At 36.6% G+C, this 15804-nt stretch overlaps 3 protein-coding genes and 3 pseudogenes across 3 annotated transcripts; 3 read left to right on the top strand and 3 right to left on the bottom strand.

The window, feature by feature from the left end:
• Positions 1-79: 79 nt before the first annotated feature.
• LOC141713923 (protein IQ-DOMAIN 33-like) lies at positions 80-1753 on the bottom strand (annotated as a pseudogene).
• A 292-nt stretch (positions 1754-2045) lies between these two features.
• On the top strand, positions 2046-5055 carry LOC141711806 (sugar carrier protein C-like). Its single transcript, XM_074514487.1, has 4 exons — positions 2046-2193; positions 2309-2634; positions 3488-4117; positions 4233-5055. The coding sequence occupies exons 1-4, from the start codon at positions 2061-2063 to the stop codon at positions 4686-4688; spliced, it is 1545 nt and encodes a 514-aa protein (XP_074370588.1). The 5' UTR covers positions 2046-2060; the 3' UTR covers positions 4689-5055.
• A 129-nt stretch (positions 5056-5184) lies between these two features.
• Positions 5185-6858, bottom strand: LOC141713922 (protein IQ-DOMAIN 33-like; annotated as a pseudogene).
• Positions 6859-7050: 192 nt separating this feature from the next.
• LOC141711805 (sugar carrier protein C-like) lies at positions 7051-9811 on the top strand. Its single transcript, XM_074514486.1, has 4 exons — positions 7051-7298; positions 7414-7739; positions 8593-9222; positions 9338-9811. Exons 1-4 carry the CDS (start codon positions 7166-7168, stop codon positions 9791-9793), a joined length of 1545 nt encoding a protein of 514 aa, XP_074370587.1. The 5' UTR covers positions 7051-7165; the 3' UTR covers positions 9794-9811.
• Positions 9812-10289: 478 nt separating this feature from the next.
• On the bottom strand, positions 10290-11963 carry LOC141713921 (protein IQ-DOMAIN 33-like; annotated as a pseudogene).
• A 192-nt stretch (positions 11964-12155) lies between these two features.
• Positions 12156-15264, top strand: LOC141711804 (sugar carrier protein C-like). The gene is made up of 4 exons (XM_074514485.1): positions 12156-12403; positions 12519-12844; positions 13698-14327; positions 14443-15264. Exons 1-4 carry the CDS (start codon positions 12271-12273, stop codon positions 14896-14898), a joined length of 1545 nt encoding a protein of 514 aa, XP_074370586.1. The 5' UTR covers positions 12156-12270; the 3' UTR covers positions 14899-15264.
• The last annotated feature ends 540 nt before the right edge of the window (positions 15265-15804 follow it).

Raw genomic sequence — 15804 nt, 5'->3', positions numbered from 1 at the left:
AATATTTCTTGAAGACCTGTATCTAGTTATGTTAATGCTGCAGAATGCTGATTTATTACTGTCCATTCCATTATGTCTGAGAAACTTGAGCAGAAAATTATCCGTTTCAGACAGAAATTACTGCACTGTTATAGTTAGTATTATATATTTGTTTGAGAATCTACCTTAACCTTGTCCTTTGTGATATTTATTTGAGCATCTAGATTAACAGTCTCCTTTGCATAGTGGTAGCTTGGCAAAGTCTTGCATCTTGAAACACTTGTTGGCTTTAGCCTATCCTGCAGGGGCTTTGTGTACTCTTCCTTTTCTTTTGAGAATGCTGAGACAGAATTATTATCAAGTTGTATAGATACTTCGTTTGATCCACAACTTTCCTCTTCTCCCGCTACATCAAATAACAGCCTCTTCCTTGTAGCTGATTTCTGGTTTCTGTTAGGTCGATCATATTGCTTAGTTATTTCTGTTGAGCAATTTTCTTGCTGACGGGTTGCCATCCAACGTTCGAGCCAATTCCAGCCCATGTTAGATTCCACATCAGATTCGGATCTGGTGTGTTTTTTCTTAGAACAGACTCTCAGCTAAAAGATCAAACACCAGTTATGAACTTGATATGATTATTTTTGTCACAAATTATTTATATTTTATTTAGTCATATATTTTGACAATTTACCTGTTGCGAGAAGGCATAGGCTAATGCTCTTTCACGCCTTGTTGCTTCTAATCTGTTCTGCATTCTCAGCTTTTGATATATTGCTGCTTACGGTGCTATCATCCCAGTCCTCCTGCAATTCTCAGATAAAATAGAATGGTCAAGCTACGGTGGTTGGTTCATTATTTGATTCAGGTGGCATGTCTGCAATTCTATTTTTTTAGTTAGATTGCCAATTGCTAACTAATCATCAATTCTATTTGCTGCTTTAATTGTCTATAGAAATTGATTTGTTCTGCCTTTGTGTTGCACTTGTTGAGGCAAACTCTCATTTTCCTCTTGAAAGGAGTGAAGTGTTGAGTTTCCAGTTTGAACTTCTATAGATGTTCCAACAGACTCGCTCCTTTTACTTTCTGCTCCTACAGCGAACTCTTCCTTACATTCCATCAAGCTGAGTCCTTCCTGGCGCCTCCGAGCCTGAAAAGACATTAAACATAAATTCAGAAACTAGAACCAGTGCACTGCATGCATGGTTTGGAATGCAAATTCACCCCTTCAGTTCTAGCAACATTGAATATAAACTGTAGCAATGCGTCTTTTACTATGGTAACATTGTTGTGATAATATGAGTTACAAATTAAGTACGCAAAGAATGTGTAAGGCTGACTGTGAATTGACCAGAAAGCTTCTTAATGCTGACTGGATCACAATTGCTGCATCATCTTTGCGAAACAAATTAGAGGTTGAGTTCTGTTTTTCTTCTTGTATATCTACTGCGTGACTGTAGCCTCGGAGCTCCAAACAGAAGAAGCAGGATCATCTACACAGGTCGAACTAAATTCGGGTTCAGTTGATACAGTGACTTTAGAGCTCCTTACAGAAGCTGAATCCTCCTCCGCAAGAACAGAATTGAATTCATCCCCACACAGGTACGATCTAACTGAGCTCTTCCATCTTTTTCGTTGTAAATTACTTCTGACCTGATCGATAAATAACTCAAATGTGTAAATTGTGCAACAAAAGGGGAAGTGAAACCATGTTAAAATGGCAAAGGTATAATGATTGCAGAATGCAGTACTAATGTACCATGGTCTCGAGAGTCATAGGTGCCAACATAGGAGTACTACTACTTGTACTCCGAACAGAAAAAGAAGATACAGACAACGAGCAGCTTATCCTAAATAATGTATATTTGAACAAATAATGTCCGACAAGAACTAGAACATCAGCATAAAAAATCTCTATATATACCCATGTTAACGTCCCATATTCATTCATACTCTTATATATTTTATGCTATCACAAATATTTAACCACTTCATCTAAAATCTTAAATCTAACTTTGTTTTTCAACTTTAATAAATATAAAAAAAAATCCTTTTTCAGTCTACGTATATACTTTACAGTGAATATGGCCGGCGGTGGTGCTGTAAGCTCTAGCAACGGGAAAGTTTATCCAGGAAAGCTCACCACACTTGTTGTGGTAGCATGCATTGTTGCTGCTATGGGCGGAATGATCTTCGGTTATGATCTTGGTGTATCTGGTATATATTACGTTCATGATAAATACACACATAAATTTGTCAAATACTTTGTTATGTTTATATTTTTTGTGCATGCTCAATTACTTATAATATATTTTTTTGTTTCGCTCTTTAGGCGGGGTGACCTCGATGGATTCGTTCTTGGAACAGTTCTTTCCATCTGTATATCGAAAACAAATGGCTGACGATTCGACCAATCAGTACTGCAAATTTGATAGTCAGATACTGACGACGTTCACTTCATCATTATACGTAGCAGCTCTATTGTCATCTCTTTTTGTGGCTTCTTGGGTCACACGAAGGCTAGGTCGAAAGCTATCTATGCTTGCGGGTGGTATTCTGTTCTGTGCTGGTGCTCTCATTAATGGTCTTGCTCAGAATATTGTCATGCTCATTGTTGGCAGGATTTTACTTGGTTTCGGTATTGGATTCGGAAATCAGGTATCATTATATGCTTTTAATTTACAAAGTCATACATTACTTATAAAATACTCCATTGAAGCATCTCTGTTGTTCAGCCTCTAGCAGCATACCCAGTTATTGTGTTCACTCGTGTTAGCACAGCCTATAATTAATTTAAATAAGTATATTTAACTAGGAGTACTTAATAAGCATGAAAACAGAAAAAAGCAATACATTCGTGAATAATATTTGTATATTTCTCAAACGTTAAATTGTTTTCGTCCTCCATAATCATCCCAGTTATTCACCAGGCTCAGTATCAGATACTGTTCTTACTGATTTGTATGCATATGATTGTTGAAATCCAAACCCTGAAAATTTTGAAGATAACTCCGTAAATACATATCACTTAGGGTGTATTGAGTATCAGAAAATCCTTATATGAGGAGGGGCACGATTCCTTAGGACACACGCTTCACCCGAGCACTCTCTTAACCTTCTTATTCAACTGATAATTTGAATAATTTGTCTCTGATTTTGTATTGATCCCCTTGTTTGTTAGTTTGTTTATTGAATTACTACTTAAATTGATAATTTGTTATAAGTCTCATACAAGTTGTTCAAATATTTATTTAACTGCTGTTGTTGCTTATACATTTGATGTCATTATTCTGCTAACAAGTTTGCTACAAGTTTTGAGGTGTTGATGCGTATTAGTATTTGCTTGAATGATTTATCGAAATCCTGAGTATTGTTAATCAGTGTACATTATAGTTATTAACAAATCTGTTTAAACGTTGTTTGTTTGTCTTGTTCTCTGCTATTTGCTTTAAGTTAGTCATGTTAATTATTCAAGTTTTTATAATGTTATTACGTTGTTTTGTAACTACAGGCAGTGCCACTCTACCTATCCGAAATGGCACCGTCCAAGTACAGAGGAGCCCTCAATTTTTGCTTTCAATTATCAATCACTCTAGGTATCCTCATAGCAAATCTTGTGAACTATTGGTTTGCACAGATTGAAGGAGGTTGGGGATGGCGTTTGAGTCTAGGAGGAGCGATTGTTCCTGCTCTGTTCATGATTGTTGGATCATTGTTTCTCCCTGAAACTCCTAACTCATTGATTGAAATGGGGAAGCAAGATCAGGCTAAAGCAGAATTACTGAAAATTCGTGGTGTCGATAATGTTGACGAGGAGTTTGAAGATCTTGTTGCAGCGAGTGAAGCATCTAAGAAAGTGGAGCATCCTTGGAGAAATCTCTTGCAACGAAAGTATAGGCCACACCTTGTAATGGCTATACTTATTCCATTCTTTCAGCAAATTACTGGCATTAATGTTATCATGTTCTATGCCCCGGTTCTGTTTAGAACTATTGGTTTCGGGAGTAGCGCCTCTCTTACATCTGCTGTCATCACTGGTTTAGTAAACGTGATTGCGACTTTTGTGGCTATATATGTTGTTGATAAGTTTGGCCGGAAAGTTCTTTTCTATGAAGGAGGTATTCAGATGATTATATGCCAGGTATACATATTCAATTCAATAAACTATATGCTATTTTTTATGTTTCGTGGACTTAGCCCTACGTATTTTGAGATGCAAGCTCTTACTTTATTTTGTATGTATTTTTTTTTGACAGATTATTGTTGCAATCCTTATTGGCAAAGAATTTGGAATATCCGGCGACAGTGATAATTTATCCAAGGGGTATGCTATTGCTATTGTTGCTTTCATATGCATGTATGTGGCTGGATTTGCCTGGTCGTGGGGGCCTCTAGGCTGGTTAGTACCAAGTGAGATTTTTCCACTCGAAATTCGATCGGCCGCACAAAGTATTACAGTTTCAGTGAACATGTTTTTCACATTTGTCATTGCTCAACTCTTTTTGATGATGCTCTGTCGGATGAAATTTGGCCTTTTCGTGTTCTTTGCATTCTGTGTCGTAGTAATGACCGTGTTCGTGCACTACTTGTTGCCTGAGACTAAAGGTATTCCTATCGAAGATATGGCAATGGTATGGAAGTCACATGCATTCTGGAAAAGTTTCGTGAATGATGATGTTGATGATGAGAAGCCCAAAAAATGCTCTCCGTGATGAAATTTTATTGAATAAATTATACTTTTTTTTTTATGTTGAGTTGCTAGGTATTTTATGTCTGTAGCGAAACATTGGTAGGTAGCTAGAGTGAGTGGATTTAATTTTTTGAATTGCAATCTTTGAGACTTAATTTGCAATTGTTAATGTGTTATAATCTTGTCAAATTTTACTTTATAAGACAGTGTGTAGTTTCTTCCTGATATAAAGGCCTTCTGGTATACACCTACCATATTAAAATTCTACATTGGTGTGACATGCTTGGTTTACACATCTCAGTTCTCTATCCAGTGCTAAAATAAAGCATCCAATGTAGCACTCTTAACTTATTTTCCCTCGAAAGTTATAACCTGTACATGTAGGCAGATAACAAAATACTACATATTCTAGAAAGGTATGACCCAATTACATATTCAGAATATTTCTTGAAGACCTGTATCTAGTTATGTTAATGCTGCAGAATGCTGATTTATTACTGTCCATTCCATTATGTCTGAGAAACTTGAGCAGAAAATTATCCGTTTCAGACAGAAATTACTGCACTGTTATAGTTAGTATTATATATTTGTTTGAGAATCTACCTTAACCTTGTCCTTTGTGATATTTATTTGAGCATCTAGATTAACAGTCTCCTTTGCATAGTGGTAGCTTGGCAAAGTCTTGCATCTTGAAACACTTGTTGGCTTTAGCCTATCCTGCAGGGGCTTTGTGTACTCTTCCTTTTCTTTTGAGAATGCTGAGACAGAATTATTATCAAGTTGTATAGATACTTCGTTTGATCCACAACTTTCCTCTTCTCCCGCTACATCAAATAACAGCCTCTTCCTTGTAGCTGATTTCTGGTTTCTGTTAGGTCGATCATATTGCTTAGTTATTTCTGTTGAGCAATTTTCTTGCTGACGGGTTGCCATCCAACGTTCGAGCCAATTCCAGCCCATGTTAGATTCCACATCAGATTCGGATCTGGTGTGTTTTTTCTTAGAACAGACTCTCAGCTAAAAGATCAAACACCAGTTATGAACTTGATATGATTATTTTTGTCACAAATTATTTATATTTTATTTAGTCATATATTTTGACAATTTACCTGTTGCGAGAAGGCATAGGCTAATGCTCTTTCACGCCTTGTTGCTTCTAATCTGTTCTGCATTCTCAGCTTTTGATATATTGCTGCTTACGGTGCTATCATCCCAGTCCTCCTGCAATTCTCAGATAAAATAGAATGGTCAAGCTACGGTGGTTGGTTCATTATTTGATTCAGGTGGCATGTCTGCAATTCTATTTTTTTAGTTAGATTGCCAATTGCTAACTAATCATCAATTCTATTTGCTGCTTTAATTGTCTATAGAAATTGATTTGTTCTGCCTTTGTGTTGCACTTGTTGAGGCAAACTCTCATTTTCCTCTTGAAAGGAGTGAAGTGTTGAGTTTCCAGTTTGAACTTCTATAGATGTTCCAACAGACTCGCTCCTTTTACTTTCTGCTCCTACAGCGAACTCTTCCTTACATTCCATCAAGCTGAGTCCTTCCTGGCGCCTCCGAGCCTGAAAAGACATTAAACATAAATTCAGAAACTAGAACCAGTGCACTGCATGCATGGTTTGGAATGCAAATTCACCCCTTCAGTTCTAGCAACATTGAATATAAACTGTAGCAATGCGCCTTTTACTATGGTAACATTGTTGTGATAATATGAGTTACAAATTAAGTACGCAAAGAATGTGTAAGGCTGACTGTGAATTGACCAGAAAGCTTCTTAATGCTGACTGGATCACAATTGCTGCATCATCTTTGCGAAACAAATTAGAGGTTGAGTTCTGTTTTTCTTCTTGTATATCAACTGCGTGACTGTAGCCTCGGAGCTCCAAACAGAAGAAGCAGGATCATCTACACAGGTCGAACTAAATTCGGGTTCAGTTGATACAGTGACTTTAGAGCTCCTTACAGAAGCTGAATCCTCCTCCGCAAGAACAGAATTGAATTCATCCCCACACAGGTACGATCTAACTGAGCTCTTCCATCTTTTTCGTTGTAAATTACTTCTGACCTGATCGATAAATAACTCAAATGTGTAAATTGTGCAACAAAAGGGGAAGTGAAACCATGTTAAAATGGCAAAGGTATAATGATTGCAGAATGCAGTACTAATGTACCATGGTCTCGAGAGTCATAGGTGCCAACATAGGAGTACTACTACTTGTACTCCGAACAGAAAAAGAAGATACAGACAACGAGCAGCTTATCCTAAATAATGTATATTTGAACAAATAATGTCCGACAAGAACTAGAACATCAGCATAAAAAATCTCTATATATACCCATGTTAACGTCCCATATTCATTCATACTCTTATATATTTTATGCTATCACAAATATTTAACCACTTCATCTAAAATCTTAAATCTAACTTTGTTTTTCAACTTTAATAAATATAAAAAAAAATCCTTTTTCAGTCTACGTATATACTTTACAGTGAATATGGCCGGCGGTGGTGCTGTAAGCTCTAGCAACGGGAAAGTTTATCCAGGAAAGCTCACCACACGTGTTGTGGTAGCATGCATTGTTGCTGCTATGGGCGGAATGATCTTCGGTTATGATCTTGGTGTATCTGGTATATATTACGTTCATGATAAATACACACATAAATTTGTCAAATACTTTGTTATGTTTATATTTTTTGTGCATGCTCAATTACTTATAATATATTTTTTTGTTTCGCTCTTTAGGCGGGGTGACCTCGATGGATTCGTTCTTGGAACAGTTCTTTCCATCTGTATATCGAAAACAAATGGCTGACGATTCGACCAATCAGTACTGCAAATTTGATAGTCAGATACTGACGACGTTCACTTCATCATTATACGTAGCAGCTCTATTGTCATCTCTTTTTGTGGCTTCTTGGGTCACACGAAGGCTAGGTCGAAAGCTATCTATGCTTGCGGGTGGTATTCTGTTCTGTGCTGGTGCTCTCATTAATGGTCTTGCTCAGAATATTGTCATGCTCATTGTTGGCAGGATTTTACTTGGTTTCGGTATTGGATTCGGAAATCAGGTATCATTATATGCTTTTAATTTACAAAGTCATACATTACTTATAAAATACTCCATTGAAGCATCTCTGTTGTTCAGCCTCTAGCAGCATACCCAGTTATTGTGTTCACTCGTGTTAGCACAGCCTATAATTAATTTAAATAAGTATATTTAACTAGGAGTACTTAATAAGCATGAAAACAGAAAAAAGCAATACATTCGTGAATAATATTTGTATATTTCTCAAACGTTAAATTGTTTTCGTCCTCCATAATCATCCCAGTTATTCACCAGGCTCAGTATCAGATACTGTTCTTACTGATTTGTATGCATATGATTGTTGAAATCCAAACCCTGAAAATTTTGAAGATAACTCCGTAAATACATATCACTTAGGGTGTATTGAGTATCAGAAAATCCTTATATGAGGAGGGGCACGATTCCTTAGGACACACGCTTCACCCGAGCACTCTCTTAACCTTCTTATTCAACTGATAATTTGAATAATTTGTCTCTGATTTTGTATTGATCCCCTTGTTTGTTAGTTTGTTTATTGAATTACTACTTAAATTGATAATTTGTTATAAGTCTCATACAAGTTGTTCAAATATTTATTTAACTGCTGCTGTTGCTTATACATTTGATGTCATTATTCTGCTAACAAGTTTGCTACAAGTTTTGAGGTGTTGATGCGTATTAGTATTTGCTTGAATGATTTATCGAAATCCTGAGTATTGTTAATCAGTGTACATTATAGTTATTAACAAATCTGTTTAAACGTTGTTTGTTTGTCTTGTTCTCTGCTATTTGCTTTAAGTTAGTCATGTTAATTATTCAAGTTTTTATAATGTTATTACGTTGTTTTGTAACTACAGGCAGTGCCACTCTACCTATCCGAAATGGCACCGTCCAAGTACAGAGGAGCCCTCAATTTTTGCTTTCAATTATCAATCACTCTAGGTATCCTCATAGCAAATCTTGTGAACTATTGGTTTGCACAGATTGAAGGAGGTTGGGGATGGCGTTTGAGTCTAGGAGGAGCGATTGTTCCTGCTCTGTTCATGATTGTTGGATCATTGTTTCTCCCTGAAACTCCTAACTCATTGATTGAAATGGGGAAGCAAGATCAGGCTAAAGCAGAATTACTGAAAATTCGTGGTGTCGATAATGTTGACGAGGAGTTTGAAGATCTTGTTGCAGCGAGTGAAGCATCTAAGAAAGTGGAGCATCCTTGGAGAAATCTCTTGCAACGAAAGTATAGGCCACACCTTGTAATGGCTATACTTATTCCATTCTTTCAGCAAATTACTGGCATTAATGTTATCATGTTCTATGCCCCGGTTCTGTTTAGAACTATTGGTTTCGGGAGTAGCGCCTCTCTTACATCTGCTGTCATCACTGGTTTAGTAAACGTGATTGCGACTTTTGTGGCTATATATGTTGTTGATAAGTTTGGCCGGAAAGTTCTTTTCTATGAAGGAGGTATTCAGATGATTATATGCCAGGTATACATATTCAATTCAATAAACTATATGCTATTTTTTATGTTTCGTGGACTTAGCCCTACGTATTTTGAGATGCAAGCTCTTACTTTATTTTGTATGTATTTTTTTTTGACAGATTATTGTTGCAATCCTTATTGGCAAAGAATTTGGAATATCCGGCGACAGTGATAATTTATCCAAGGGGTATGCTATTGCTATTGTTGCTTTCATATGCATGTATGTGGCTGGATTTGCCTGGTCGTGGGGGCCTCTAGGCTGGTTAGTACCAAGTGAGATTTTTCCACTCGAAATTCGATCGGCCGCACAAAGTATTACAGTTTCAGTGAACATGTTTTTCACATTTGTCATTGCTCAACTCTTTTTGATGATGCTCTGTCGGATGAAATTTGGCCTTTTCGTGTTCTTTGCATTCTGTGTCGTAGTAATGACCGTGTTCGTGCACTACTTGTTGCCTGAGACTAAAGGTATTCCTATCGAAGATATGGCAATGGTATGGAAGTCACATGCATTCTGGAAAAGTTTCGTGAATGATGATGTTGATGATGAGAAGCCCAAAAAATGCTCTCCGTGATAAAATTTTATTGAATAAATTATACTTTTTTTTTTATGTTGAGTTGCTAGGTATTTTATGTCTGTAGCGAAACATTGGTAGGTAGCTAGAGTGAGTGGATTTAATTTTTTGAATTGCAATCTTTGAGACTTAATTTGCAATTGTTAATGTGTTATAATCTTGTCAAATTTTACTTTATAAGACAGTGTGTAGTTTCTTCCTGATATAAAGGCCTTCTGGTATACACCTACCATATTAAAATTCTACATTGGTGTGACATGCTTGGTTTACACATCTCAGTTCTCTATCCAGTGCTAAAATAAAGCATCCAATGTAGCACTCTTAACTTATTTTCCCTCGAAAGTTATAACCTGTACATGTAGGCAGATAACAAAATACTACATATTCTAGAAAGGTATGACCTAATTACATATTCAGAATATTTCTTGAAGACCTGTATCTAGTTATGTTAATGCTGCAGAATGCTGATTTATTACTGTCCATTCCATTATGTCTGAGAAACTTGAGCAGAAAATTATCCGTTTCAGACAGAAATTACTGCACTGTTATAGTTAGTATTATATATTTGTTTGAGAATCTACCTTAACCTTGTCCTTTGTGATATTTATTTGAGCATCTAGATTAACAGTCTCCTTTGCATAGTGGTAGCTTGGCAAAGTCTTGCATCTTGAAACACTTGTTGGCTTTAGCCTATCCTGCAGGGGCTTTGTGTACTCTTCCTTTTCTTTTGAGAATGCTGAGACAGAATTATTATCAAGTTGTATAGATACTTCGTTTGATCCACAACTTTCCTCTTCTCCCGCTACATCAAATAACAGCCTCTTCCTTGTAGCTGATTTCTGGTTTCTGTTAGGTCGATCATATTGCTTAGTTATTTCTGTTGAGCAATTTTCTTGCTGGCGGGTTGCCATCCAACGTTCGAGCCAATTCCAGCCCATGTTAGATTCCACATCAGATTCGGATCTGGTGTGTTTTTTCTTAGAACAGACTCTCAGCTAAAAGATCAAACACCAGTTATGAACTTGATATGATTATTTTTGTCACAAATTATTTATATTTTATTTAGTTATATATTTTGACAATTTACCTGTTGCGAGAAGGCATAGGCTAATGCTCTTTCACGCCTTGTTGCTTCTAATCTGTTCTGCATTCTCAGCTTTTGATATATTGCTGCTTACGGTGCTATCATCCCAGTCCTCCTGCAATTCTCAGATAAAATAGAATGGTCAAGCTACGGTGGTTGGTTCATTATTTGATTCAGGTGGCATGTCTGCAATTCTATTTTTTTAGTTAGATTGCCAATTGCTAACTAATCATCAATTCTATTTGCTGCTTTAATTGTCTATAGAAATTGATTTGTTCTGCCTTTGTGTTGCACTTGTTGAGGCAAACTCTCATTTTCCTCTTGAAAGGAGTGAAGTGTTGAGTTTCCAGTTTGAACTTCTATAGATGTTCCAACAGACTCGCTCCTTTTACTTTCTGCTCCTACAGCGAACTCTTCCTTACATTCCATCAAGCTGAGTCCTTCCTGGCGCCTCCGAGCCTGAAAAGACATTAAACATAAATTCAGAAACTAGAACCAGTGCACTGCATGCATGGTTTGGAATGCAAATTCACCCCTTCAGTTCTAGCAACATTGAATATAAACTGTAGCAATGCGCCTTTTACTATGGTAACATTGTTGTGATAATATGAGTTACAAATTAAGTACGCAAAGAATGTGTAAGGCTGACTGTGAATTGACCAGAAAGCTTCTTAATGCTGACTGGATCACAATTGCTGCATCATCTTTGCGAAACAAATTAGAGGTTGAGTTCTGTTTTTCTTCTTGTATATCTACTGCGTGACTGTAGCCTCGGAGCTCCAAACAGAAGAAGCAGGATCATCTACACAGGTCGAACTAAATTCGGGTTCAGTTGATACAGTGACTTTAGAGCTCCTTACAGAAGCTGAATCCTCCTCCGCAAGAACAGAATTGAATTCATCCCCACACAGGTACGATCTAACTGAGCTCTTCCATCTTTTTCGTTGTAAATTACTTCTGACCTGATCGATAAATAACTCAAATGTGTAAATTGTGCAACAAAAGGGGAAGTGAAACCATGTTAAAATGGCAAAGGTATAATGATTGCAGAATGCAGTACTAATGTACCATGGTCTCGAGAGTCATAGGTGCCAACATAGGAGTACTACTACTTGTACTCCGAACAGAAAAAGAAGATACAGACAACGAGCAGCTTATCCTAAATAATGTATATTTGAACAAATAATGTCCGACAAGAACTAGAACATCAGCATAAAAAATCTCTATATATACCCATGTTAACGTCCCATATTCATTCATACTCTTATATATTTTATGCTATCACAAATATTTAACCACTTCATCTAAAATCTTAAATCTAACTTTGTTTTTCAACTTTAATAAATATAAAAAAAAATCCTTTTTCAGTCTACGTATATACTTTACAGTGAATATGGCCGGCGGTGGTGCTGTAAGCTCTAGCAACGGGAAAGTTTATCCAGGAAAGCTCACCACACGTGTTGTGGTAGCATGCATTGTTGCTGCTATGGGCGGAATGATCTTCGGTTATGATCTTGGTGTATCTGGTATATATTACGTTCATGATAAATACACACATAAATTTGTCAAATACTTTGTTATGTTTATATTTTTTGTGCATGCTCAATTACTTATAATATATTTTTTTGTTTCGCTCTTTAGGCGGGGTGACCTCGATGGATTCGTTCTTGGAACAGTTCTTTCCATCTGTATATCGAAAACAAATGGCTGACGATTCGACCAATCAGTACTGCAAATTTGATAGTCAGATACTGACGACGTTCACTTCATCATTATACGTAGCAGCTCTATTGTCATCTCTTTTTGTGGCTTCTTGGGTCACACGAAGGCTAGGTCGAAAGCTATCTATGCTTGCGGGTGGTATTCTGTTCTGTGCTGGTGCTCTCATTAATGGTCTTGCTCAGAATATTGTCATGCTCATTGTTGGCAGGATTTTACTTGGTTTCGGTATTGGATTCGGAAATCAGGTATCATTATATGCTTTTAATTTACAAAGTCATACATTACTTATAAAATACTCCATTGAAGCATCTCTGTTGTTCAGCCTCTAGCAGCATACCCAGTTATTGTGTTCACTCGTGTTAGCACAGCCTATAATTAATTTAAATAAGTATATTTAACTAGGAGTACTTAATAAGCATGAAAACAGAAAAAAGCAATACATTCGTGAATAATATTTGTATATTTCTCAAACGTTAAATTGTTTTCGTCCTCCATAATCATCCCAGTTATTCACCAGGCTCAGTATCAGATACTGTTCTTACTGATTTGTATGCATATGATTGTTGAAATCCAAACCCTGAAAATTTTGAAGATAACTCCGTAAATACATATCACTTAGGGTGTATTGAGTATCAGAAAATCCTTATATGAGGAGGGGCACGATTCCTTAGGACACACGCTTCACCCGAGCACTCTCTTAACCTTCTTATTCAACTGATAATTTGAATAATTTGTCTCTGATTTTGTATTGATCCCCTTGTTTGTTAGTTTGTTTATTGAATTACTACTTAAATTGATAATTTGTTATAAGTCTCATACAAGTTGTTCAAATATTTATTTAACTGCTGCTGTTGCTTATACATTTGATGTCATTATTCTGCTAACAAGTTTGCTACAAGTTTTGAGGTGTTGATGCGTATTAGTATTTGCTTGAATGATTTATCGAAATCCTGAGTATTGTTAATCAGTGTACATTATAGTTATTAACAAATCTGTTTAAACGTTGTTTGTTTGTCTTGTTCTCTGCTATTTGCTTTAAGTTAGTCATGTTAATTATTCAAGTTTTTATAATGTTATTACGTTGTTTTGTAACTACAGGCAGTGCCACTCTACCTATCCGAAATGGCACCGTCCAAGTACAGAGGAGCCCTCAATTTTTGCTTTCAATTATCAATCACTCTAGGTATCCTCATAGCAAATCTTGTGAACTATTGGTTTGCACAGATTGAAGGAGGTTGGGGATGGCGTTTGAGTTTAGGAGGAGCGATTGTTCCTGCTCTGTTCATGATTGTTGGATCATTGTTTCTCCCTGAAACTCCTAACTCATTGATTGAAATGGGGAAGCAAGATCAGGCTAAAGCAGAATTACTGAAAATTCGTGGTGTCGATAATGTTGACGAGGAGTTTGAAGATCTTGTTGCAGCGAGTGAAGCATCTAAGAAAGTGGAGCATCCTTGGAGAAATCTCTTGCAACGAAAGTATAGGCCACACCTTGTAATGGCTATACTTATTCCATTCTTTCAGCAAATTACTGGCATTAATGTTATCATGTTCTATGCCCCGGTTCTGTTTAGAACTATTGGTTTCGGGAGTAGCGCCTCTCTTACATCTGCTGTCATCACTGGTTTAGTAAACGTGATTGCGACTTTTGTGGCTATATATGTTGTTGATAAGTTTGGCCGGAAAGTTCTTTTCTATGAAGGAGGTATTCAGATGATTATATGCCAGGTATACATATTCAATTCAATAAACTATATGCTATTTTTTATGTTTCGTGGACTTAGCCCTACGTATTTTGAGATGCAAGCTCTTACTTTATTTTGTATGTATTTTTTTTTGACAGATTATTGTTGCAATCCTTATTGGCAAAGAATTTGGAATATCCGGCGACAGTGATAATTTATCCAAGGGGTATGCTATTGATATTGTTGCTTTCATATGCATGTATGTGGCTGGATTTGCCTGGTCGTGGGGGCCTCTAGGCTGGTTAGTACCAAGTGAGATTTTTCCACTCGAAATTCGATCGGCCGCACAAAGTATTACAGTTTCAGTGAACATGTTTTTCACATTTGTCATTGCTCAACTCTTTTTGATGATGCTCTGTCGGATGAAATTTGGCCTTTTCGTGTTCTTTGCATTCTGTGTCGTAGTAATGACCGTGTTCGTGCACTACTTGCTGCCTGAGACTAAAGGTATTCCTATCGAAGATATGGCAATGGTATGGAAGTCACATGCATTCTGGAAAAGTTTCGTGAATGATGATGTTGATGATGAGAAGCCCAAAAAATGCTCTCCGTGATGAAATTTTATTGAATAAATTATACTTTTTTTTTATGTTGAGTTGCTAGGTATTTTATGTCTGTACCGAAACATTGGTAGGTAGCTAGAGTGAGTGGATTTAATTTTTTGAATTGCAATCTTTGAGACTTAATTTGCAATTGTTAATGTGTTATAATCTTGTCAAATTTTACTTTATAAGACAGTGTGTAGTTTCTTCCTGATATAAAGGCCTTCTGGTATACACCTACCATATTAAAATTCTACATTGGTGTGACATGCTTGGTTTACACATCTCAGTTCTCTATCCAGTGCTAAAATAAAGCATCCAATGTAGCACTCTTAACTTATTTTCCCTCGAAAGTTATAACCTGTACATGTAGGCAGATAACAAAATACTACATATTCTAGAAAGGTATGACCCAATTACATATTCAGAATATTTCTTGAAGACCTGTATCTAGTTATGTTAATGCTGCAGAATGCTGATTTATTACTGTCCATTCCATTATGTCTGAGAAACTTGAGCAGAAAATTATCCGTTTCAGACAGAAATTACTGCACTGTTATAGTTAGTATTATATATTTGTTTGAGAATCTACCTTAACCTTGTCCTTTGTGATATTTATTTGAGCATCTAGATTAACAGTCTCCTTTGCATAGTGGTAGCTTGGCAAAGTCTTGCATCTTGAAACACTTGTTGGCTTTAGCCTATCCTGCAGGGGCTTTGTGTACTCTTCCTTTTCTTTTGAGAATGCTGAGACAGAATTATTATCAAGTTGTATAGATACTTCGTTTGATCCACAACTTTCCTCTTCTCCCGCTACATCAAATAACAGCCTCTTCCTTGTAGCTGATTTCTGGTTTCTGTTAGGTCGATCATATTGCTTAGTTATTTCTGTTGAGCAATTTTCTTGCTGGCGGGTTG

Source organism: Apium graveolens, chromosome 3 (genome assembly GCF_009905375.1).
Source record: "Apium graveolens cultivar Ventura chromosome 3, ASM990537v1, whole genome shotgun sequence".
Taxonomy (NCBI): domain Eukaryota; kingdom Viridiplantae; phylum Streptophyta; class Magnoliopsida; order Apiales; family Apiaceae; genus Apium; species Apium graveolens.
The sequence above is the reverse complement of the archived record's forward strand: the minus strand, read 5'-3'. Positions and strand labels throughout refer to the sequence as shown.